Below are 25,057 nucleotides of genomic sequence, written 5' to 3' on the forward strand. Positions count from 1 at the left end.
TGGGTTGTCCTCTTGGGATATACCTTTTGTTTCCAAAAAGGTTTCAGGAAACAGCAGTCATAGGGACGGCCGACTGTCATCCGGGTATACATTAGCGTATCCTGTGTTGCTTTCTAACACAGGGCTTAATCAGAGGCAGTGAAATACCTTGAACTCTTAAGATGTGATCTGTGGTAGGCACTGTGTAGCTTTAAGATTCTGATTGTTTATGAAGGACCCTGAAAAGTGTGTTGGAGCCTCTCCTTTTACTCTTTCTGCCCAGATTTTCTAAACATGGGTTAGAAAGCCACTTGCTAATCTTTAGCAGGTCTCCTCTGCAAGAAGTGTACCTGCAGGTGGGAATAAGAGTCATCCCATCCCGCCAGTCCTGCTAGCATGCTCCAGGTGGAGGAGGGGGTGTGAGTTTTATCCTGATCATTGCACACACTCAGGAACGTATCAGAATCAGCAGCTGTACATAACCCTGGGGTTAATACTTTATTAACCACCTGTGAGTGTCAACTATGTGTCTAATGCCAGGATTCGTTTTAGAATAAAATGTTAGGCAAGACTCATACAGCCTGTGCCCCATAGAGCTTACTGTCACGAGACAGAAATGATCAAATAATTATACAGATACACAGTTAGGGACTGAGACGTGCTACATGGCACACGTGGAAGATCAGAGTTCAGTGAGAGATACAAAAGGGAGACCTGATTGGTCTGGTACCTGGTAGCTAAAGGATGAGCAAGTTAATTAGGGAAGTGGAGAGGGAAGAGTGTTAGGGGCCCAGGAACAGCATGTGAGAGAGCCTGAGGTGGAAAGGAACGTGGTGTGTCCAAGGAACTGGAAGACTGCTGGTGCAGCGGGAACACAGAGGAGGAGGAGGTGAATGGAGGTGGAAGAAGTCAGCAGATGTAGTCCTTCAGGATGTCATGGGATGCTTGAAGAATTTTGGTCTTTAGATGTGCAGAAAAGTGGTGACAATGTTGCTGTGTGGGAAATGGTTTGCGGAGGGTAGAAGAGAAGGAGATCAGGGAGGTAGCCAGAAGACAGATGATGGTGATGTGGCCTAAGGTGGTCGTGGGGGAGGGAGAAGGTGAGGGGACAGATGCAAACGTTATTTGGGATAAGAAATTGAAGGAATTGGTAATGGGTTGGCATATTGGGCTTGAGGGAGAGAAGAGTGTCAGATAATTCTCAGTCTTTCATGAGCAACTGGATAGATGAGGAAGCTTTTCACTGAGATAAGGAATGCTTTTATCTGCTAATTTAATTATAGAAAGTTGATATAAATCAACAGTCCTATGCTAAAATACTGCTTCTTCACAAATTATCACATCTGTGGCTTGACATTATCCTTGAGCCAAGAAAAATATCTTAATGCTTTGTTTGTTTTGCTGCTTTGAATTCCAGTCCACTTCCCAAGGGACGGTCACTGCAGGATGACCCTACAGGCTGGCTCAGCACAGGCTTTGGGTTCCAGCAATGTGGGAACACCAGAAGTTTTTGAAAAAGTTGCATGGCCACAGGCTATCCACAATTTTGCAGTTGTAGAATCCAGAAATAAACTCAACATCAGCACACAGTTTGCTTTGTTTCTCTATTAAGGGTCATTTTGAAGTCTCTCATGGTGGTGGTCATCATGGTAGCAGTGATGGTGTTGGTGTTGGTGGTGGTGACAGTGGTGGTGGGGTGGGGTGGGGAGGGTGTTGGGAGTGATGGTGATTGGAGGCATCAATGCTGAAGCCATATCAGGAGTCCAGGCTGCATTTCCCATGGCCTCGGCCTGGGCTGGAGGGCACAGTTGTGTTGGAATTGACTGGCCGTCTCCTCATTGCCCTCTCCAGTAGCACACTTCTGATGGAGATGTGCTTGGCCGCTTTCCTACTGTCGTTTTGGGTGAAGGGAGTCGAGAGAATTGGAGTGTTTTGGTGTGACCCAGTTTTGGTGTTTAGGCCAGCTTCCAGGCAGGATTGTAAATGATTCAAGCGTTATCTTGAAAGATCTTAAAGAGAAAACCTGTTCCAGTTTTCATTTCATTGCAAAATTCCTCTGGTGAGAAGCTTCTGTTAGATTTCTCTTCTGCCTTGATGTTTATCTTTTCAGATCCAGTGGCCTTTTATGTCTCCACATTAGTTCATCCTCATTAGCTCCAGATGACTTTGAGATTTTCTAGCAGCGTGAGCTTGGGCGGTTTTCCTGCATGCCCTGTTCTCCTTGCCTCACTTTCTTTTTCTCCCTAATACGTAGCACCAGGCACCAGAGATCACTGGCTTATTTCCTTAAGTTCTCTCTGCTTTCAGGAGAACATAAGTTCCATTGAGGGCAGAGACGTGTTTCATTCCCTGTTTTATTCTCAGCACTAGCACTTGGCATAAGTTGGTACTTAATAAATACTTGTTTAATGAATGGATCAAATTATTTAATTGCCTGAACTGTCTCCTGTCAGGTCAAATGGATCTAGTAGTGCTAATCTCATGGGGTTACCACAAGGGTTGAATGAAGTAATGTCAGTAGAGTGCCTGGAATTGACTGAAATTGTTGGGCTCTGCCTGACTCTCATTGTTCTTGCAACATGTTTCTCTTTGGTTCTGGAGTGCTGTTCTGGTTGGCTTCTCTTCTTACGGATGCATCTTTGTTTTCTTCATGTCTCTTCTTTCTTTCGTCTCCTAACTGGCCAGTTTCAGAGATCTGCCCAGTGGCTCTGAGTAAGGATGACTGCAGCTTCTCTCTTTTTCGTCTTATATACTTACAAGGCTTCAGTTATTTTATTAATAAAAGGAACCATTAATCATGGTCATTTATAAATCTCTAATGGTATTTTTAAATTTAATTATAGAGTTCATGTGTTGCGTTTAATACAGTTAACAGTAGCAGTAAGCATTGTTCATGAACTGTCCTTCAGTTTCCCTCGTGAGTTATCTATCTGCTGTTATCTTCACTTTACGGATGAGGAAACTGAGGCTGAGAGGTTAATACCTTGCCTGTGGGTACACACACCTAATAGGTGGTAGATCATGAAGTCACTCTTGGGTCTTGTTCCTTCTGCTTCTTCATTTATTCATCCACCCAGCAGACATGTAATGAGTGTGTACCGTGTGCTGGGCACTGTGCTGGGCTCTGGCCACACAGTGAGTTAAAAACTGATACAGGACCTGCGGCCTCTGCGTCACCACTGTCATCACCAGCCTCTCTCTCCTGAACCCACTGTTGAGCACCCGGTGCTGGGGCGAGCCCTGCTCGTGGGTTTTCACTTCCATATTTCAGCCTTGCGTCAAGCTTCAAATATCTAAGTCAAAACTCGGGAATTGCCTCTTGTTACGCCAGCTGCCCACTCTCCCCAACAAATGACATATCTTTCTGTCTCCATTGTAGAAGACCACTCATCATCTTTCTTGTCACACAGGCTGAAAACTTTGGAAGAATTTTCATCACACCATCTTTTTCGTTTCATACTTTGAATACGGACCCAAGACCTCTTGCTTATTTTCACCCTTGAAAACGTCTCTCTTCTGTGTCTCTACTGACCCAGTTCCTCTCTGTCGTTCTAGTATCAGCTCCCATGCCCTGATCCTTGATTTATGGACTGGGTATTAATTAGTTTTATTCTCTTCTTCAGAATCCACTAGATTGTAAGTCTCCTAAAGGCCTAGAGTCTGCTTGCTGATTCTTACCTCCCCAGTACTGTCCCAGGCACACAGGAGACACTCAGATGGGTGTCAAATTAAAGCACCTTTGAGGCTTAGACTGCAGTTCTCAAACTTGATCTGGAGGTTTATGTGCGACTACAAATAGTTTTCCTGGAAGAATGTGTGAGTAATTACATGTAGGCTGTAATCTCTGCATCTCAGTAATACCTACTGTATATTTTCAACAGTCTGTTTCTGCTTTCTTCTGTTAGTATTTGCTACTGTGTTTTACAGTCTGCTGGCATCAAAGCCCTGGAGAAATTTTTGATTGAAAACTGTAAAATGGTAAATATTCTTTCCACTAGAGAACCTGACTTTCGTTTTTCTGATGCTACCATAACTCTAGTAGAAGCACAATTTGAGAACCACTTTAGGTTACAGAGAAATTAGGAGCCATTCAAAGTTTTAGATGTTACTGGATATGTTGGGTTTAAACCCTACACCCAAGGGGGACAGGATTCCCCCCATTTTGTAGTAGTAAAGCACTACTTGGTATTGTCAGAAGCTTTGGAATCATTGTTCGTGGCTCAGGGAATTGATGTGCAGAGAATGGGTGTGTCAGCAGCCTTCTTCCTCACTTTCTTTTCTCACTTGAGCTTTCTCTCCCTGAACTCATGTTTGGGACCCTTAGACTTCTCTCACACCCAGGAGAGACATTGTAGACATCAGTGTGAGCATCACAGTTTTGTTTTACCATCTCATTTTTCTCATTAGAAGGAAATTGTTTGCACAGTTCCCAGTACTAGGACTGAGAGAACTTTGCATTCTTAAGAGTATTTTGAAGGAGTTTGGCTTGTGGCATTTCTCAGCGTGCATCATGACTCTTAGAAATCATTAACCTTGATGATCATTCGGAGGACCTATGTGCTTTCTGTAGGACTCAAACTGAAGCAGAATAATAACTGTAAATAATTATGTCCCAAAATAAATCTTTTTATAAATGACTTACCACTGACTAAATCTTTTATTCCTTAAGATAGCAGGCCTTTTTATAAGGATAATAACTATAATTGAATATATTTATTATATAATAGCAAACTGCTGTGGAAAAACCTGAGTGTTATGTAATAGATGCCATTGAACCATAGCATTTGATGAATCATGATTTGGAGCTAAGCATCTGCCTGTAGTGGAGTTGGGTTTTTTGTTTTTAACCTAAAAAATGTATTCTGAGTCAGTTTGTGTGATTTTCTCCCGTTGGAAATTGTGAAGTGGCAAAATCTCGCTTTACATGTTACCCAACAGTTGCTATAACGTTTATTGTGTTAAGAGATAGGATGACATTTCCAGAAGCTATCTTCAGGGAATAAATAGTAACTTTCTGTAACAACTGTAACAGATCACATTCATGTATTCAAAAAATTTTTTTTGAGTGAATGAAAAAGTATTGGATTTGTGCTAGGTACTGAGGATTTAGCAGTGTAGAAAATGGACAGAATCACTGATTTCTTGGAGTTTACAATTTAATGGGAAAATGCAAATAAACAATGTAATTTTAGGTAGTAATAAGCGCTAAGAAGAAAATCTGAGGATAGTGCAGTAGAGAGTGAAGGGGAGGGGACTTGTATTAGAGAGATCAGGAGGACCTCATTGGGAGGTGACAGAGGAGCATAGATGATGCTGGGAAGAGTCAGCTTTGTGAAGATCTGGGGGGAAAGCAAATGTGAAGGTTTGAACAGGGAACCAGCACTGTGTGTTCAAGAAACAGAAGGCCAGGGAGGCTGGGAGGGAGGGATCAAGGGTGAGAGTGATAGGTGGTGGGAGAGGAAGATGGGCAGAGTTCAACCCTGTAATACGTGGCAGGCTATTACATGGGGTCTGGTTTTTATTCTTCAGGCAGTAGGACACCACTGAGAGTTTTTAACAGGGATATGGCCAAATCTGTAGCTACCAGATTTAAGTAAGCATTGTTTAAAGATTTCTTTTAAATGGAAATAATTTTTCTTTGTATTTTATAGAATAGACCAGAGGGCTGCCATTTGGCCAAAGGATGCTTTTGAAACACGGCAGGACTTCAGTGAGGTAGGTGCAGTCATTGCTGGTTGTATGGACATGAATTAGCCAATCATGAAACGTATTATTCTTTTTCTTAGGACTCGAATATTTTCTGATTAAAACTTTTAAGTATTTTTGCTCTTAAGTGAACTTGTTTTGTTTGCAGTTCTTTGGGTAATGTTTTTCCTTGCTTTGGAGCAAATACATTTAAAATATTATTTGCAAGGCTGCTCACTATGTCTTGGAGCTAAACCGAGTCCAGCAGTCATTTCATTATACTTCTTTCAACTTTGCTTTAGGATTATATAACTGTGGCTGTGACAGTTACATTTGTAAAAATTTCCTCTTAATTTTATTTTCTCCCTCCACCCCCTGCTTTTTTAATGGTTTTTGCAGCCTCAAATATGATCATCTTACTATTTTTCCATGGAACATGCTATAGTTTGGTGTTTGCAATATGATCTTCTAGTATGCTTTGAGACACTGAAGCTTATTTTCCAATCCGAATGGTTTTCCTTTGAACTGGACATCACAATGTTAGTAAGCTTGTTCTGGGTTTCCTTTAAAATACATAATTTAATCCTCCTATTGGAAATCAATATAATATAGTTAGGATCCCTGTCGTTATGAATGCTTTAGCCTAAGACATTGGTTTGGAATAATCTGCCTCATTTCTCTTGCCTTCATTGTATAGTGAAGGAGCAGTGGGTGGTATATCTGATTAGGATCATAGCAGAAAGAATGAAAAGACTTAATGCTCAGATGTCGAGGAGAGAAGTGATGGGCTTCAGGCAAATTGTTCATCATTTGAAGATCCATCTCTCCTTCTCCAAAAAAAAAATGGTAATGAACTGAACTTAGGTGATTTTCTTTTTCCGTTTTTACTGTAGAGGTTGGCAGAAGTGAATAGTCAAAGTAAACCAAGTGTCTGATTAAACCAATTTAAATTAAAAAACTAAGATTGCAGAAAAGTCCTAAAGATAACAACACAAAACTTGTTATTTCCTGGTGCATAGAGACAAGCTTCAAATTCCACAATCTCTGTTATTGTAATAGGAGTGAAAAAGAGTTTGAGAAAAGAGGCAAGAACCTGAATCAATGAACACTGCTGTTTGTCCCACTGTGAACATCAAAATGCTAGTTGTAAAGAAGCACTGATTTGTTTTGACCTAAGTGACTAGAAAAATGAGGTGATTGTAAGAGCAACTTGTGATAGGTTTCAGGTAATTGGGAGAAACTGATTTGTGTGTTGGAACCCCTTGAGAATGCTAAGATTACTTGAGCATTCTCAAATCTCAATTGCAAAAAGCTATTTGAAAATCTGCTTTTCTGTATGCCTTCACTATATTGTATTTGCAAATTATATGAAACATGCCAGCTCACTACCCTGCGATTACATGGATGCAAGAGTGCTGAGTGGAGACATATAGCCAAAAGAGCAGTCCGCACCATATTGTAAATGTGTGCTCTTCAATGAGTAGGTGGTGCTGCCGATCCAGACTGGTTGATAACAGTGAGTGTGTGCTCGAAGTGGAATTGTTCCAATTGGGGTAAATCGTGTGTGCAGATCATATTGCGGCTAAGATTTGAGGGATAGAGGAAACCTTAGAAAAGCTTGAACAAGGCCAGTTCATGGTCCAAGGCCAAACAGGGAGTGTCGTTATGTTCAGAAACGTTGATGGAGATATCCTGTAGAGTGGGAATATATTTAACTGGGACTTTCCTAACATTTCCTAAATTTAGGGAACACCAAGATCTTTTATGGAAGAACCTCATAGTAACGTTTTTTTCTTTAGGCAGCAGAGTCCTATGGAACACAGGTGGGGAATACTGCTTTACTGCTTTTAATGCAAGTAGAAAATACATATAGAAAAGTGTACATATCATAAGTGTACAGCTGGATGAATTCTCTTCAAAGTGTATAATGATCAACTACGTCAAGAAACAGGCATTATTAACATCTCAGACACCCCTTTTTAATTCCTTTCAGTCACTACTCCCCTATAAGGATAACTGTTCTTCAGACTTCCATAGATTTGTTTTGTCTATTTCTGAGTTTTTTATAAATGGATGTATATACTCTTTTGAGCCTGGTTATTTACTCAGTATTATGTTTGTGAGATTCATACGTGTCTGGCATGTAGTTTTAGTTTTCTGGTTTCCTTGCTATAACCCACTGTATGGTGGTTTCTAGTTTTTGACTTTTATGATCAGTCATTATTTGTCAACAATGTTGCTCACCCTTTGCACAGCTGATTTTTACAGGAGTATTATTCCTTGTATCTCTAAATGGAAATGTAAAGTGGACTTTCTTGTTGTGTTAACCATCTTCATTGCTCCTTGTTCCTTTATTTACATTCCACCCTTCCAACACAGCCTTCTAAGAAGTCTTCTAAAAAAAAAAAGCCCTCTAGTTGCATATCTGCTTTCTTCCTTCCACTCCAACTTGCAGGTCTAAGGTCCAAAAGAGAGTTTCTTGAGCCTCATGAGAAACATGGTCTACAAATATTTTCCAGACGTTTCCATGGACCTTAATATTGTAATTGTTGATTATAACAATTTTAAGGTCTTACATATATGCGTTCTGTTTTCCTCAAATCTGGTTTTTCACTTCTACTTTTTGATCTTCTTAATTCTGCTTGTCACATATAGATGGGGCTTAGCTATATTTATTCCAGAGCTGATACTTGACCTGAGAGCTCCTCTGTGCAGTAAGGTGATATACAATGTGACATATCTACCTGTGAGTGTCTGTCTCTCTGTGTGCTCTCCATGCTTTGCCAATAAACTGAAAAGCTCACTTCTTGTTTCTATACTTGGCATGAGTATAGATTTGATTCCTGCCAGCTTCTCTTTTCTTCTGCCAGTCTCAAGCTCCCAGTTTTTGACCTTGGGTCAGTCTCTTGGTGGGTTTTGCATCTCCATTCCATGAGTTTTGGTGTCTTGTCTATAATACTATAGGAACTGGTTTCTGAAAAACTGAGTAAGTCTCCCTCCTACTGTTGATCTGAGTTGTTGGACCCTATCTCTGTAAGACATCAGGAGACTTCATTTGTTGGGGTCCCCTGGTTCTTGATTGGAAAATATTCTGCACTTAAGGTCTTTCATTGTCTCATTCACCTTAATCCTTGGTTTTAGTTATTTTCTCATGTCCATATAATCAATAATCAGTAGATTGAAAAGTTGCTTGAAGGGTTAAGTGAGAAAAACTACTGTTTTCCTTCTCCACATCCTAGGAGATCCCATTCCTGCCTTTAGTTTCATTTAAGGAAAATAACAGATGTAAAAAGAAAACTAATGGATCTCCCCTTCGCTGAGAGAACATGCCATATTGGAGTCTCACACTACTTTTTCCACCTCCTAGACATGTCATAAAGCATCACATCAACGTCTTTTAGTTTTTGATTTGTAGAATCAAGATAGGGTGTTCTGAAGTGGGTTAACTCTGCGAGTGCTTTCGTTTTAACACTCACTGACCTCACCTTCATTGAGGTGTCAGTCGACCCTACAGGGCATCCTAGAAATGTGCTCTATCCCTCTGGCTACTTTGAAGTGCAGTTTTGATTTCACCAAAAAGATCTAGGACATTTTCGTATTTATGTGTGGTGTCATTCTCACTGGTAAAAAACTAAAAGAAAGAAAGATGCTCAGAGAGAGATTGGATTTGGTCTTGTGCTCTGCTATATTCTGACAGAGGTCCTACCATGAAGGAATAAAACTCTTGGGAATACTATTGGAATTTTAAGGTCTATGTTGTAAGAAACAAATGTAATAAATTTTAGCCTGTGACATGCTCAGTAATGACCTAGTATCAGTAACAAGAAGTTAAACCTTAGGTTTGTAATCACAGTTCTTATTCAAAGGGAACATCTGTTTTATTTAGCTGGCTATGAAAGAGTCATTTGTCTATCTGAAATCAATATAAAAATTTATTCCTTCGTATACTGTGGGTATCTCTTATTTGTTGAATTACACTATTCAAAATAACTCAGTAGTACCTTCAATATTAAGATCTCTTCCTCTTTAAAGTCTATGAAGGATTCTTTAACACTTGTGTTTTATTGGAAGTAGACCAGTGTGCACATTGGCAGTGTCCCTCTTTGAGCCAATATGCACATGCATGTCTGTGTGTGTGTGTGTCTCCATGTGAAGGGTTTGACTGTCTTGTTATTACCATCCATAGGTTAGCGTATAGACGTTTTGGCTCAAGTCACATCAGACCCAAGATGGTACTTGCTGTTATGTTTGAGATGTGTTTCTCCCTGAAAATTGTTTTAATTTTGAGAAAGTGGTCTAGCAAGAGGCTTCTTCAGGCATTTGATATTCCCGAGTTGGCTGAATGGTAATTTTTCTGTAGGAATAGGCAGCTGTATTTTTCTATTGAAATGCAAACCCAGTCTGCAGGGTTGGGACTTAGATTAGGACTGACTGGGGATTTTTTTCCCCCAGTATCGGGTTTTTTTTCTTGTCACTGAAGGTCAGGTTAACCTGGCTTTAATAAATAACAGGATTTCATTGATCCACACACTTGAAACTTTAGGACCAGGGTAGGCTTCACATGCGGTTAGATTCAGGGATTATAAGACTTGTCCTTAGATGCCGTCTCTTTCCATTTCTTGAGTCTTGCTTTCCTTTATTGACTGTATCTTTAGGCCAACCTCTCTCCAGGGACACATTATTCTTCCAGTCAGTAATCCCAGTGTATATCAGTTTTCTACTGCTGTGTAACAAATTACCAAAAGCTTATCAGCTTCAAACATGCATTTATTAGCTCACAGTTACGTAGGTGATGAATTAGGTAGGCTTAACTGGGTTTTCTGTTCCAGGTCTCACAGAACAAATCAAGGCATTGACTGTGATAAAGTCTTCTCTGAAAGTTCTGGAGAAGATGGAGAAGAGTCCACGTCCAAGCTCATTCAGGTTGTCGCCTGAATTTACTTCGTTGTGATTGTAAGACTGTAGACACTGTTTCCATGCTGGTCAACTGCTGGGGGCAGCTCTCAGCTTCTAGAGGCTCCTCACATTACTTCTTACACGGACCCCTTCATCTTTGAGCCAGGGGAACCAAAGCTTCCTGGGCTCCAAATCTCTCTGACGTTGTCTGTTGCCAGCTGGAAGAATCACTCTGCTTTTAAAAGGCTCATCTGATTGGGTCAGGCCCACCCAAATAATCTCTGTATCTGTGGTCAACTGAGTTAGGACTTTAATTATACCTGCAAAATCCCTTCATAGCAGCATTGAGGTTAGTGTATGTTTGAATACCAGGGTATAGAAATCTTGGGGGTCATCTTTAAGATTCTGCCTGTCACACAGTGGAAGAAGAGTCCTTTCTAGCTCCATAGAGTCCCATACTTGAGTCTCGTTTATCTGGCTTGGGGCCTGTAGCCCATTCTTGAACCAGTCACTAAGACTGTGGGGTTTGGAATAAGCTGATTGACTAGACATAGACATATTTCCCATCTTGGATTAGAAGATGGATAAATGGATGCTGGGCTGCAAAATATTGGTCTCTGGAAGCATAATATCCAACGTAATTTTCCTGTGTGCTGAACCACTGCAGAATGCTATTTGGCATCTTTCTGGTATGGTTTCCTTCTGCTATGACCTTGCTTCCCTACCAACATTTCTTCCTCAGCAGGAACGGTGTGCTATATAATTCATTTGATTTTAGCCCACTTGTCTTGTCAGTGTCAACAATTACATACTGCAGCCAATGTGGTCATGATGTGAACCCTGGTTCTCTTTCCCAGTTGAATGAACTGCACAGCAAAGAAATTCTGAGCTGTTTCCAGGCCTCGTTTATTTTGCCCCATTATTCAGAGGCAGCCATCCAGCCTAGCTTCTGTTTCCAGGGCAACCAGGTTTGTAGTCAGCACCCTCAGGGGAATCCTTAAAGTGGTGTTGGCAGAAAAGGTGGCAGCAGCTGCTCATCTGCTTCCTTGTCTGGGAATTGACTTGGAGAAACTTCAAGGGTGTTGGCTGAGCAGAGAAGTTGTGCAAGGCTCACCATAGCTGACCCACCTGTGTTTGCCTTTTGCCTGCTAGCCTTGCCATCTCCCACTGCACACAGCTTTGCCTGCTGGCCCCTGCTCCTTGCTCTGGTGTAGCACCACCATCCTCTTCCTTTGTGCTCACTCGTACGTTCACTCCTCTTCACGCTACTAATTCCCTGCTGTCTCACAGGAGGCTGGAAAGGGACTGTGTCTAGTTCAGTGGCTCCCAGGGGTCAGCCTGTGTGGTAGCTTTCACTGCTTTGTAGCTAAAGGAGAAATTTAAGAATACTGTAGTTGGTTTTTCATAAAGCTGAGTCAGCAAACAACTCCTTAATTTAGAGATTGTTCTTAAAAACTTCATTTTGTGATTAAATGATGGGGAGGTTTGTTTGTCTCTCTCTCTCTCTCTCTCTCTCTCTCTCTCTCTCTCTAGTTTCCCACGTGCTCTCACTTGGCAAAATATAAAGCTGGCAGCTTTCATGAAATACTTGCTTCCCCCAACCCATCCTAAATTTTAACAAAATATTTTTGCTGGTCCTAATACCAGAATTTTGCCTGAAAGCTCTGACCTTCGGCATATTTTTTCTGACGAGTAATTCTTTCTTTCAACAGTATTTCTTGAGAAGCAGATATACACCGAACTCTGGGTGGGAACTGGAGTGGGATATTGGGGCTGCAGCAGAAGGATGAATCCCCACTTTTTAGGGATTTGTAGTGACACATCAGCTCAGTATCCTAGAGTCTGGCCTTGCTGGCATTGGTATCTTTTGCCTTTTTAGGACCTGCCCGCAGACACAGAAGGAGCAAATGGTAAAATTGGGATTAAAAGCCCCAGTGGTCCCTGTACTATGTATACATCTTACTGAGTTTAGTTTTTAAGCAGAATATTTTTCCAGGCTAAAAGAAATTGGAACTTAAGTAGCTACAAAGAAGAAACCATATGGGCTACAACATGGACTAGATTTGTGGACTTCAGCCCAAGGGATATAATTGATGTTCTGGACAAAATGACTTGTTAGGGAGTTTATTGATCTTAATTCCTGTGCTTTTGGGTAATGTAGGTACTAGAAGCTATAAAGAGAAACTATTGGAATCCATTCCATGAGTTGAAAATGACATACTCTGTTTTTAGAAAATCAATGTCTCATCATCTAGAAAAGCTCAGAGTCCTGAATTAAAATATGAGTTTGTAAAACTGTATTATTCTCTCAAACATCTTGTTTTTATTGTTTGTTTAATAAAGTGGACATAGTGAGGATATCATAAAGAGGCAAACTAATTGCATAACTCCCCCTTCCCAAGTTGAAATCAAATCATCTGGCTGGAAGGAAATTTGCTTTGGGTTGTCGTGTGTGTTGGCAAGATTGTCCTTGTTTAACAAAGAAATGCTGCTGTCCTCAGACCAGGACCTGGATCCTCTTGTCAGCAGAGGACTGCTTGAAGTGAATAGCTTGTTCTCTTACACTGAGTCTCTCCAGTGGGTGGTGCAGGACAGTGAGGGCTGCCCATTCTGAGCAGAGGAAGATGGGATGGGCTGAGCGGAGATGTGTCATCCTTCAGTTAGACTTGGCTGCAAAGCATGCTGGGACATAAGCCACACAGGCCCCACATGGATTAGCCAAAGCCCAGTGTCCTCGGGATGGGTTGAATGTGGCATTTTCCTATAGCCATCAGCATTGGAAGAGGTCCCAGTTCTTTTGGGAAGAGCATCTGGAGTGCAGCAGCATCAGTTCAGGAGGTAACACTGCCTTGCTCTGAGCACCTCATACTTTATACTTCCTGAGGTGGGGGTCCAGCTGCAGGGAGGGGTGCCAGGACTGGAAGCTGATGAGGGTGTCAGAAGGCTGGGGGTTGGGGAAAAGCTACGGTTCCTGTGATCCATGGAGCTAAAACAAGCAACCAAGGCAGCATTTAGAGTGAGTCAAGGCCCTAGGGAATAGGGCAGTATTTCTCAAAGTGGACCTTGGACCTCCTGCATCTGAGGGACCTTGTCCCAGACCATAGAATCCGAGTCTCTCGCTGCCTGGGGGTGCACGTCTTCAACAAACTCCCCAGTGATTTGTAAGCATTTAAAAATTTCTGAACCAGGGCAGCAGGGAGACTTGAAATTAGATACTCAAAAGGGCCTCCCAAGTACCACCTAATGGGTCTAGGAAAACAAAACTAATACACAATAGCAGTGTTCTTAATGGTTGGCTCCTGTTCTGCTCATTGTGTGAGGTTCAGCAGTGAACAATGGCGGCGTGGTTGCAGCCCTTCGGGGGTTGGAAAGAGCCAATAAACAAGGAGAGAAATAAATAAAATTACATATTATGGTGAGGATTGGGAAGGAAATACACAAGATGCTAAAAGAGAAATTGGGGGGCACTGTTTAGATAAGGTAATCAGAACTGGCTCAAGATTTGATGGAAATTTGACTGTGAATCAGCTATAGCTGAATTTGGCCTGGGGAGGTAGGGGCAGGGAGCAGATGAAAAGGAAGGGTCGTGTGTGTGTGTGTGTGTGTGTGTGTGTGTGTGTGTGTGTGTGTGTGTGGTAGGGGAGTGTACACAGGAAACATGAAAGCTCAGGGAATAAGAGTGGTAAGTAGAAATGGGAATGTTCGGGGACTCCATTGTATCTTCAGTTTTGAGCAGATTTCCAATTTGATTTTGCTTCATATCACCATTGAAGATCTGTGTATAGTTCTTGGATAGATAAAGGGATGGGAGAGGGCCTCAAAACCTCCTCATAGACATGAAAAGTGAGCTGTCCCTGCTCTGCAACTGGTGAATTGCAGACACAGGCATCCTAAAATAATACTTAACCATCCAGCCTGTGTGGGTGTTCTCCATTCCAACTCAGCTAAGGTGGGACCTGGTAATTGTAGACCACAGACAATGAGTAGAGTATTTTCTAAAACAAGTAGCCTATTTTCCATTATGTAAAGGGGAAAAATTAGCTTTTAGAAAACCACACCTAGGTTTCACGGATGTCCCTCTGGCTTCTTACGTGACCAGATGGGGGCATTGGGGGAGCAGAGGTAGTCATTGTTCTTCAGAGGATCCGTCAGCCTTTGTTCACTTTTCCTGCAGTTCCCAGAGACCCAGTCAGGGAGACTTTGGATGTAAACCTGGAGCAGCACTGGCCGGCTGGCCCCGGGGGGAAAGGCTGGGGGCACCGTCACAGGGAGCGGAAGCCCCCGAGTGAGAGAAAGGCTGGACTAAAGTAGCACCAGGACCACAGGGGTTTCCTGCCCTTCGTTTTTCTGGAAGGGGAAAGCTTATTCCTGCATAAAAGGTCAGTAAGTCAGGCAGGATTAGAGAGTGAAACAGCTGCTTGCTCACTCTCTCCCTGGGCTTGTGGTTTTCCCCTCCATCGCCCGGTGACAGTAATAACTGTCATCATTGTTTGATTTGTTTGCTTGTTTATTAGCTGTCTCCCCACCAGACTGGAGCCCCAAGAGGAAGGGGCTGACATCAGTCTCCCGCTGCTGTCGAGTGCGGCTCTTTGTGCATTGATGCCAGAGCCCGGCAGCCGCACATGTGGTGTTATGGCTGCATGGGGCGTGACCCTTGCCAGTGCAGTGCCTGCGGTCCATCAGCCTTCCCAGGGGTGGCTCTGTGGGCTCCACCCTGATGGGCTGGGCTGGATGTCTTCTGTCAACGACGGGAAGGACACGTATGTGACAGTGGTGTAGATTGCTCATAGGTAAAGCCTCCCGGGTTCCCTGGTCATCGGGGCCTGTCCCACACACGGTGTCCGAGTCCCCACCCTGTGTTCTTGTGCTGAGGAACAGCAGGCGGTCCTCAGGGGATGGGTCAGTTCGGGGTGGGGAAGGGACACAGCTGACGACAGCTGGTCTGCGGGGTTTCTCCCATTCTTCCCTCTTGGCCTCAGTTACAGCAGCTAAGGTTTTCCCTTCTACTTGGAGGTCCTCTTGTCCCTTGAGACCTTCATCTTTCTCCTGTTCTATTTGTGATTCTGTTCTTCCCCATTCCTTTAAGCTTCCTCCTGCCCAGTATGTCAGAGAGGCATAAACCAGCCAGGCAAATGGATCTCCTTTGACGCTCGGAGTTTTGGTTGTAGCTCAGTGTGAGTACAAGTGAGAGAGAAGGAGAGGGGAGGTGGGAGAGAACAACCCCGTTATGACTTCCGGCCGTAACACAGTCTCAGCGTTATACCCCACTCTCGGGGATGTGGAGAGGCCTCTGAACGTGATCCGACGAGCTCCTAGGGAGTGAAACTCTTTGCCGTTTGTGTTGTGTGAACACTTGGTTCAGTTCCACAAGCACTGTCCAGGCAGCCCCTCTGTCAGACTCTGCACCAGCCTCAGTACAGTGCACATTTGCTTTTCTCTCCTTGGAAGTTGGAAGGGAACTTACCAGTCATCTAGTCTCAGGTCCTTCCTGGGCAGATGCAGAGAGTGAGGCCCTGGGAGGTAGAGTGATGAGTCAAGGTCACAGAGCAGATGTGGGGTTCAGCCTCCTACAAGACCAGCGCTCTGCCCAGCAGCCTCTGGGCTTCAGATACGCTCTTGATAAGCACGGTGTCCAGTCCTTGAGTGCTGACCACGGGCCGGTGCTGAGTGACGCGCTCTCCAGGCCTTCCCTCATCTGCTGCTTAGAGCAGGTGCCACTGTCAGTGTCATTATTGCCTCTGTTCATGGATGAGGAAATTAAGGCTCAGAATAGCCAGGACTCTTGCCCCAAGTCACATGCCTGGTATGTAGCAGAGCTGACGTGCCCTCCAGTTCTATGTGGGACCGTGTCCTTGTGTGCTTTGTGGAATATACAGGGGCACAGAGTTTACGAGAAGCAGCTGGTCCACATCCTCCCTCTCAATATAGGGAAAGACTGGTTTTCTTTTACTTTTTTTTAATTGTGGTAAAATATACATAACATAAGATGTGCCACTTTAACCATTTAAAACATGTAGTTCAGTGGTATTAAGCAGATTCATATTGTTGTGCAGCCATCACCACCATCCATCTCCAGAACTTTATCTTCCTAGTCTGAAGCACTGTGCTCATTAAGCCCTTTTAGTTCACTCAGCATATTATCCTCAGGCTTTATCCGTGTTGTAGCATGCATCAAAGTATTCTTCCTTTTTAAGGCTAAATGTAGGGTTCCATTGTATGTATATATTGCAGTTTGTTTATCAGGTCACCTGCTGATAGACACTTGGGTTGCTTCCACCTTGTATTAATCTGCTAATACTTCATTAGGGCCTCCATTAAAAAAAAAATAATGCAGACTGGGAGGCCCAAGCAACAAGCACGTATTTTCTCACAGTGCTAGGGGTGAGAAGTCTCAGATAAAGGTGCCAGCAAAATTGGTTTCTCCAGAAGCCTTTTCCTTGGCTTGCAGACGCTGCCTTGTCCCTGTGTCCTCGCACGGCCTTTCCTCTGTGTGTGTGCATCCCTGGTCTCTCTCTCTCTTCTTATTGGTCACATTGGATTAGGGCCTGGCCCTTATGACCGTATTTTACCTTAGTTTCCTCTTAAAGGCCCTGTCTCCAAATACAGTTACAGTGGGGGTCAGGGCTTCAACGCATGGATTTGTGGGAGACAAGTCAGTCAATAATACATTTCTTGGCTGTTGTGAATAATGTTGCTCTGAATTTGGGTGTTCAAATATCTGAGTCACTGCTTTCATTTCTTTTGTGGGGTATGCGCAGCAATGGGTGCACTGGGTCACCCGGCAGCTCTGTGTTTAGGACTACCATATTTGAGGAAGTGCCTATTATTAGAACCACCTGTTCTAGGAAGCGCCATACTGTTTTCTGTAGCAGCTGTACCATCCAGCATTCTCGGGGCCTATTTCTTAATTTTCAGTAGAGTTGTACTCTTTTTGAGAGGTCACTCCGATTTCCAAGGTCCTTTAGTACGAAGTTTGCCTGGAATCATTCCTTTCGCCTCCAGTAACCTCCTTGGTTACTAAATCTTTCCCAAGACATGGTGCCCTTACTCCTTCTGTACCTCCCGTCAGTAACCTTGGGCTCTTGCTTCTACACTTAGCTGCTGGGAGAATGTCCCAGAAAAGAAGCAGCAGCTGTTTAAAAAAAAAAAAAGGCCTGGTGGCAGGCAGGGGCTTCATCCAGCTATGGGCTCTTCGGCTGCAGCCCCTGAGCACAGGGAGGGTTGTGCACTGTCTTGCTCCATCTTTGTGCACAGGGGAGGAGAGGTCCTGAGTCTGCTAGGCACCTGCCACTTACAAACTGGCCAAGAGAGAACAGATTTAAGACATTCCTCAATGAGCGGCTTTTCAAACACTGCTGTTAGTTCATATTTACTCACACTCACAGAACAGATGAGGGGGTGTGTGTGTGGAGGGGGCCAGATGTAGGGGGACTAGGGGTGGGTGTGTGTGGGTATAGCACATGAGTGTGGGAGGCGGGGATGAGGGTGTGTGTGGGGTGTATATAAAGTAGGCTGTTTTTGTGTGTGTGTGTGTGGAGCAGGGGATAAAGGGGTGAGTGGGAGTAGGAAGGAGAGTGTATATGGGGTGTTAAAAGTATATGTGGAGTAGAGTGTGTATGAAGGTGGGGGGCTGGGCACGAGGGTGTGGAATGCAGGGGTGAAGGTATGCATAGGGCAAGGAGTCAGAGTGTGTGCAGAATCCGGTGTGAGGGGTGCATGGGATGGACTGTGTATGGAGTACAATGTGGCAGCTGGATATGCAGGATATGGGTGTGTGGGGAATGGGTTATGTGCAGGGCAAGTTGTAAGTAGGTGCGTGCGTGTGTGAGCGTGTGTTGGAGGGTCATGGTAGGGAAAAGGACCAGTGGCTCTACTTCAGGTAGCCACCCCTGCCGGGACCCCAGCGGGCGGCGGAGCTGCTGAGGGCTTCAGAGCTTCCCCGCTGCCAGGGACGCAGAGTGACTCACTTTCACCTGGTTGGGGGAGTGCATTTGCTGGGCGTCTGCATCGTGGCAGGATCCCTGCGTCAGTCTGTATGACTTTGTTCTTATTAAGAACCATGGGAGAAATTTAAAATGAGAGAAAAAAAGAGGGGGTGGAGGGGAGGTTGTGCTGGGAGTTTGGAAAGATAAATTGTTTCTCCCTCATTGGCTGGGTCAGACTGAGGGGCTAAGGTCATCTCCCTCGATCCCTCCTCTCTGCTCTTGATGAAAGGCAGCTGTAGCCATCCCGTGTGAGAAAAGTAAAGTAACTTCAGAAGACACGTACACTCATGCACGCACACACCCTTCTGCAGCCCACATGCAGATGCAGATAAGGAAGCCCCGAAGCGCCTCCCAGATGCCAGGCAGACTCTGCAGCAGTAACTCTTTGTGCACTGCGGTCTGCTGCAGGCTTTGCAGTGGAGGGATGCTGGCTTTTATGAATGGTAGCCTGGGAGGGGCCTAATGTCATCCGCTCCTGATGTCAGCACAGTGAATGAAACACTTGCAAAGCGTAAAGCCTCAAGCATCCAGGCAGCAGATAACGTCTCAGATTGGTTCTCTGGATGCAGCGTCTCTTGCTGACAAAATCACCAATTCCATGTGTCCCAGATATCTATGTACGTTAGGATTTAAGTGAAGCGGACACTGAGGCTGCCTGTGGAATAACGCGGATCTGATTCTGGCACCACCAGCTCAGCCTGAAGCACCTGAGGCTGAGACCCCCTTTCTCCCAGGTGCTGAGAAAGGAGCTGCAAACCCAGCCTTGGGTGTTAGGCATCGAACTGAGTGAGCCTGATGTTCTGCTTTTGCTGGCAGAATTCCTTGCTGAAGTTCCAAGCCTTGGAAACTGATCTGTGCTCTGCCTTTTTGACAAACCAGGAAGAAGCTGCTCAGGTGCAGGCAGTCAAGGACCCAGCCCCCACGTTGACCCAGAGTGTGCCCGCCGAGGGGGCCGATGCTGCAGGTAAGAGGCTGGGCTGGGGAGGTCCTCAGTTCTACTCTCGGGCCAGTTTAGTCCCCTTGCTGCTTCCTCCTGAACGTGGCCCCTGTGGAAAACAGTGCCTGATGCAACGGGAAGGCTGAAGGGATCCCGGGGAGCTGAGAGGGAGCAGGAGGAATTAAGACTTGCTGGAGCCTAGAGCTCTCTCTCAAACTGGGGGCCAAGAGTCAGATGTCCATAAACGTTGTCAGGTGAAAAGCACCCATCACAACTCCTTGTCTTCATTTTCCTATTTGGTCTCCTGTGATAAGCAAGTGGTAATGCTCATGTCACTGGATTTAGAGTATCTGTGCTGTCTTGAGACTCATGATATTTTTGAAGGATTGAGAGATTGGGGGAGTTTCAACATTGCTATTTCATTTCTTCTGTTAACTGCTTATAAGAGGATCCATCAACCCAGGGGAGGTGGAGGTGAGTGATACAGCTCCTTCTGACCCTATATTGTCTTTTCTGTCTCATTTTTTTAGCATTAATTTCTGTGTTGAAAAGTCTCACACTTGAGTCTCATTTGTCTGTTGGTTTCTCTAGTTTTAATCTCAGGAATAGTAGGTTGGCTAGCAAGCAAAAGGCAAACAAATGCTCCCAGGAGGACTTTGATAGGAAAGAAACACTAATTTACATGAGTAGAAATGAGAACATAGCTTATCTAACAGAAATGAGTCAGAGGTTTACAGACGGGTTTCTGAATGGTTGGTAGAAATAGGCTTAGGTGAGCTTGCTTCATGAGATGTCCTTTATCACCAGGAATTGAAGGAAGAGATTTACAAAGGTAACCTATTTCAGTATCATTAGCAATAGTGCATTTAAGACATTACTGTGTAACCCACGTGGTCTAAGTAGGCAGGACAGTCATCTTCGGTGTTTCAATGTTTTATTAGTAATAGTGGCTAATAATAGCTAGTAATAGTAGCTACTATTATTATTGAAGACTGTCTCTGATCCAGGCACTGTTCTAAGCACTTCATAGCTGTTATATTAAATCCTTAAACCTGTGAAATAATACTATTCATAGTAAGAACACTGAGGCCTAGTGTGGCCATACTGGTAGGTGGAAAATTATTTCCTTATGGATGCAGGTGGCCAGTTGGCTGTTCTTAACGCCTGGTGAGCTCTTCTACTCTGTTGGCCGTTGTGTTTGGATGAGATGTGAGTAACACTGGGCAGGAGCCAATGTCAGACCAATGAGGGAATTGAGTCAGATTATGAGACAATACCCTTCTTCTTCCACCAACCCCTCATTCCACTCTCTGTAAACAATTAACATACAAAACACAAAGAAGTCTCAAGCCAAACACACAATAACTTTTGAATTATCTGATGTTTTGTATAGCTTCACAAGGATCTGGCAAAGACTGTCCAATAAAATATTCTTTGCATGCTGGATATGGATATATATATATATTTTTTTTTAAATCATGACTTTTATATGTATATATGTCTTATTTTCCCCAAAGGTCAATAATAGTTTTACATTTTCTCATTCTGGATGGACAGGATTTTGAACAAACTTATTAGCACACTCTTTGTAAAATAGAAATGTGTACTGAGTTGATGTAGGGATGGCCCCCATACAAAGAAACCATCAGTGTATTTCATGAGAAGTGTCAAATGATGGAAATGGGCAGAAGGCTCCTTACAGAGGAGGCTTGCTGGTTGGATGAGGGATTTTTTAAAATGTAAGTGAATCTGAGATGTTCCAGAGACTTCCAAGAGAATTTATGAAAAAGAGAGGCTTCCACTGTGTTGAGTGTGTGTTTGCGGGGTGTGTGTGCTCGTGCATGTGCACACGCACTAGGCAAGAACACTTCTTGCAAGTGTTTAGAGATAAAACCCATCCTGATGTTTTTCACCTTTGCAGAGCTTATGAATAAGGAACCTCATTTAGCTAAAATACCACATGGAAATTGATATGGGAAAGTGAAGAAGTCCCAGCCCCTGTAATTGGACCTTGGAATGCTTTATTTGGTGCTCTAGTTTTATCAGAAATCCCCCTGACAAAATCTAGAAACTGCTCACTAGATGTTTTCGGGGACCTAACAAGTCTTTTTATTTGGCAGGAATATTGTGAAAGTGGTGAGCATTTGGAAGAGGCTTTCACGATTCAAGTTAAGGGGTGGTTTGGTCTCATTGGCTTCCAAGATACTCATACAGGAACGCGATGCATTTTCTAGTCCATGTGTTACTCAATAGGAAGAAATTTATGCTCTTATTAGGTCAGCAGTTCTTAACTCAGGGCCTGTGCATAGATATCTGGAGTGATCTTTGAACACTCTGAAGCTATAGTTTTTTTGGTGAGCACAAAGCCCTGATGACAGTGTGATTGCATAAGATTAGCACAGATGGCCGTAAGTCTGTAAAAAATTACAGTAACTTAAAAACTTCTACAGTCTAAAATCTTGTCCTGGGCCATATATTTTTAAAATTTGGATTAGTGTTTGTTGATGTCAATATTAGGTATAACAAGGACAAGATCCAACAGGTGATTGTTACAGGAATGTCTGAATGGAATATGCTACCAATTAACCATCCACAGCAGACATTCAGAGATATAAATTGGTGTGATTTAAATAGGTTTCAAACTTAAGTCCTTTAGACTTGATTAAAGCATGCCTTAAGTAAAGCTGTTCAGCTTTGACTATGGGCATCTGAAATGATGTTCTGAGCAGAATACTGTATTCTCTATGTCTTGAGATCAAAATATTGAGTTTTAACTTGTGTTTATAGGATACAAAGATGAATCTCACCTAGTAAAATACCTGAGATGCTCCCCTGTTTTAGAAATCCACTTACAAACTGCACTTGCAGCAAGAGCAGATTGTGTGGCATCCGGAGGGGCACTGTGTTACAGAGAGTATTCTTGAATCTTCCTGTACATCACAGTTACCAGGAAGCTTTTGTACATGGGGATTCTCTAGACAGTCTAGGGTTGGAAGTCCTGGAGTCTTTATAGTTCATAAAAATTCTTAAATATTGGGAACCACCATAATTTAAATGGACAGTGTCTTGAATTAGAGAGAGAAGATCAGGTTCTCTTTGATCAGCAGGAAGAAGCTCACAGACCACGTGGACTTAGAACTCAGTGTCTGTGACAAGTTGGCTCAGATGATCTACTTCAGGAGGAGAAAGCTGCTTCAGCTGGAGCTAGAGATGAATGGCATGGAGACAGGAGCAAACTTGAAGGATGTAGAGACTCTTAGGGAAAAGTGATAGAGGGGGTACCAGCTGCAAGGCAGCCTTGGGACTGCACAGAGAGTAACCGACTGTCCCAGTTTTAGCACTAGAAATTCCACATCCTGGGAAATCCTCAACTCCAGACAGTCCAGGACAGCTCCTCACCATACCTGTAGGTTGCAAACCACATAATGTGAGCTGGAAACCCACACAGTACTTAGGCTCAAAATCCCTCTAATCAACAGCCTCTTACAGCAAATGTTTCCACTGTGGTGTTAGTAAGCGTCTATTCTGGTGGTGTTTATTGGAAAATGGAATGAAGATTGTCTTCTTGGCTGCTTGTCTTTTTCAAAGTTTGTACAAGGATTGTTTGACATTCCACATGGCTAAGCTTAGTAACCCCTGTTCTGTATTGCTGGAGATAATGAAGACTTATTACTAGTAGTAATAGCTTCAAAGCAATACCTAATTACTTATTTTATTCTAAAATCTTGATATTCAAATTGAACTTCCCATTAGGGTAAGAGCCTCGGTGCTAATGTTGATTATTGGTGAATACTGATGTATTATATCTATTTACAGCCTATAGTTATTCCCATAACGAATTCTGCATGATCTGTAGGTCTCTTCCTAATGTTGAAATTGAATTGGGGTAGAGTCAAAGAGAAACTGACCTTCTCTGTCATATTTCAAGACACTGTCTACCTGATCAGAAGTTCCCAGTTACTTTGGAGTGCTTAGTAAACTCAGAGATGTCTGGGCTACTCACCCTAAGATGCAGAATTAAACTGTAGAGATGAGACTTGAAAATCCCCATATTTGATAAGCTCCCTTGATGATTCTGATGTTCAGGGAGGTTCAGGAACAGTTTCTAGAGCACAGCACCCCTCCAAGGGCAACATGAAAGGTGTTCTTGCTGCAGGTCCAGTTTATAATCTGGTTTGGGAGCAGGAAGCATCTCCGGTATCCCACTAAGTGGGGCTGACCATCCACACGATGGTTCATCCTGCCTGCAGCAGCCCTAGAGGGTCTCTGACAGTCAACAAAAGGGGGATCTTCATTACCTCAACCTTCATCTTTTTGTCCTAAATTGATTCCCTTAAAGCAGTGATTTTCAACCTGGGTTGATTTTTTTTTTTTGCCCCCTTGGAGACATTTGGCAATATCTGGAGACTTTTTTTGCTGTGGGAATGCTGTTGGCATCTCGTGGGTTGGATCCAGGGGGTGCTGCTGAACATCCTACAATGTACAAGATCCTCTGCCTGCCCTGCACTGCTCCAGTAAATGATTATCTGGTCCAAAATGTCAGTAGTGCCAAAGTTTAAAGGTCTTGAAATGAATAGCATCAACATTAGCTAACAATGACCTCTTCACTTGTGCCAGGCATTGTTACATGAATTTTCTCATTTTACCTCCACACCCACCCTGTGAGGCAGGTGCCGTTATCTCCCCAGATGAAAGATGAGGACATGATCTTACAGAGTTAATGTAACTTGTTGATGGTCCTGGCGCTGAGTGGTGAGGGATTGGGAGGAAAGGGAGGAAGGGAGGAGTTTCCCCAATCAGACTCCATGGTCTAAGTATTTCAAACAGTGTCATTTGCCATCTGCCTAAATGTTAAGTCCACATAGTTCTCATATTCTAGAACTTGAAGCCTGTATACACTCCACATAACTAATGTGTTTTAAAGTCAGTTTTCAGTCCATCTCTGACTTTGCTTTGTTGGACTGAAGAGACCTAGATTTGCATTAGATTAACCTGGTGCAGCCCCTCTGTTCCTGTAGTCATTTCAGCTCCTCTGATCTAAACCATCTCCAGGCCCCTGTGCCTTTCTTGATGTGTCTTTACCTGACCTGACTAGTGTATCCCAGATGGAGTCAAGTGGTAGAATTTTATTTGTGAAAATGGGCACAGATCCTATCCTTTTGCAAAATGATACCATTGAGGGAAATTGGGCCAAGGGTACAAAAGATCCGTCTCTTATTTCCTACAGTTGAAATAACAATGATCTCAACTTAAAAAACAAAGAATGCATGCCTGAAAAATATGGGAAGGGGGTGTTTTATAAAATAATTACTAAGTAATTATGTTTGTTAGATTACTTTCCATCTTCTTCCTAGAGATGCTTACTCTTTTCTTGGCTTTTATGTCATATAACTATATTCTATAAGAGCTCCAAAAATCCTATTCCCTATCAAACTGATAGTTTAGTGCTTATTTTTTGCTAAGAGTAGGTGGTTTTATTTCTTTCCAGCTGCATTGCCTCCTGGCCCACAGGGAAGGTCATCTGCCACAATGGAGTCTGCTCATGGTTTGGGAGCTTCTTCAGTGCTTATTAGCA

General features: G+C 43.3%; 1 protein-coding gene across 14 annotated transcripts in view; it reads left to right on the plus strand.

The window, feature by feature from the left end:
• Positions 1–25,057, plus strand: part of FAM13C (family with sequence similarity 13 member C) — a 344,617-nt gene that overhangs the window by 255,195 nt on the left and 64,365 nt on the right. For 13 of the 14 annotated variants that reach the window (XR_012077447.1, XM_072971482.1, XM_072971483.1 and 10 more), the window contains 2 exons: positions 5,631–5,694; positions 19,425–19,509. Coding sequence is in view for 13 of the 14 variants with exons in the window: in XM_072971482.1 (XP_072827583.1) it covers positions 5,631–5,694; positions 19,425–19,509 (149 nt within the window). In the remaining variant the exon portion in view is untranslated. Of the gene's footprint in view, positions 1–5,630; positions 5,695–10,493; positions 10,588–19,424; positions 19,510–25,057 lie in introns of all 14 variants that reach the window. The other variant, XM_072971487.1, reaches the window with a different exon arrangement.

Source organism: Vicugna pacos, chromosome 11 (assembly GCF_048564905.1).
Source record: "Vicugna pacos chromosome 11, VicPac4, whole genome shotgun sequence".
NCBI classification, from domain to species: Eukaryota; Metazoa; Chordata; class Mammalia; order Artiodactyla; family Camelidae; genus Vicugna; species Vicugna pacos.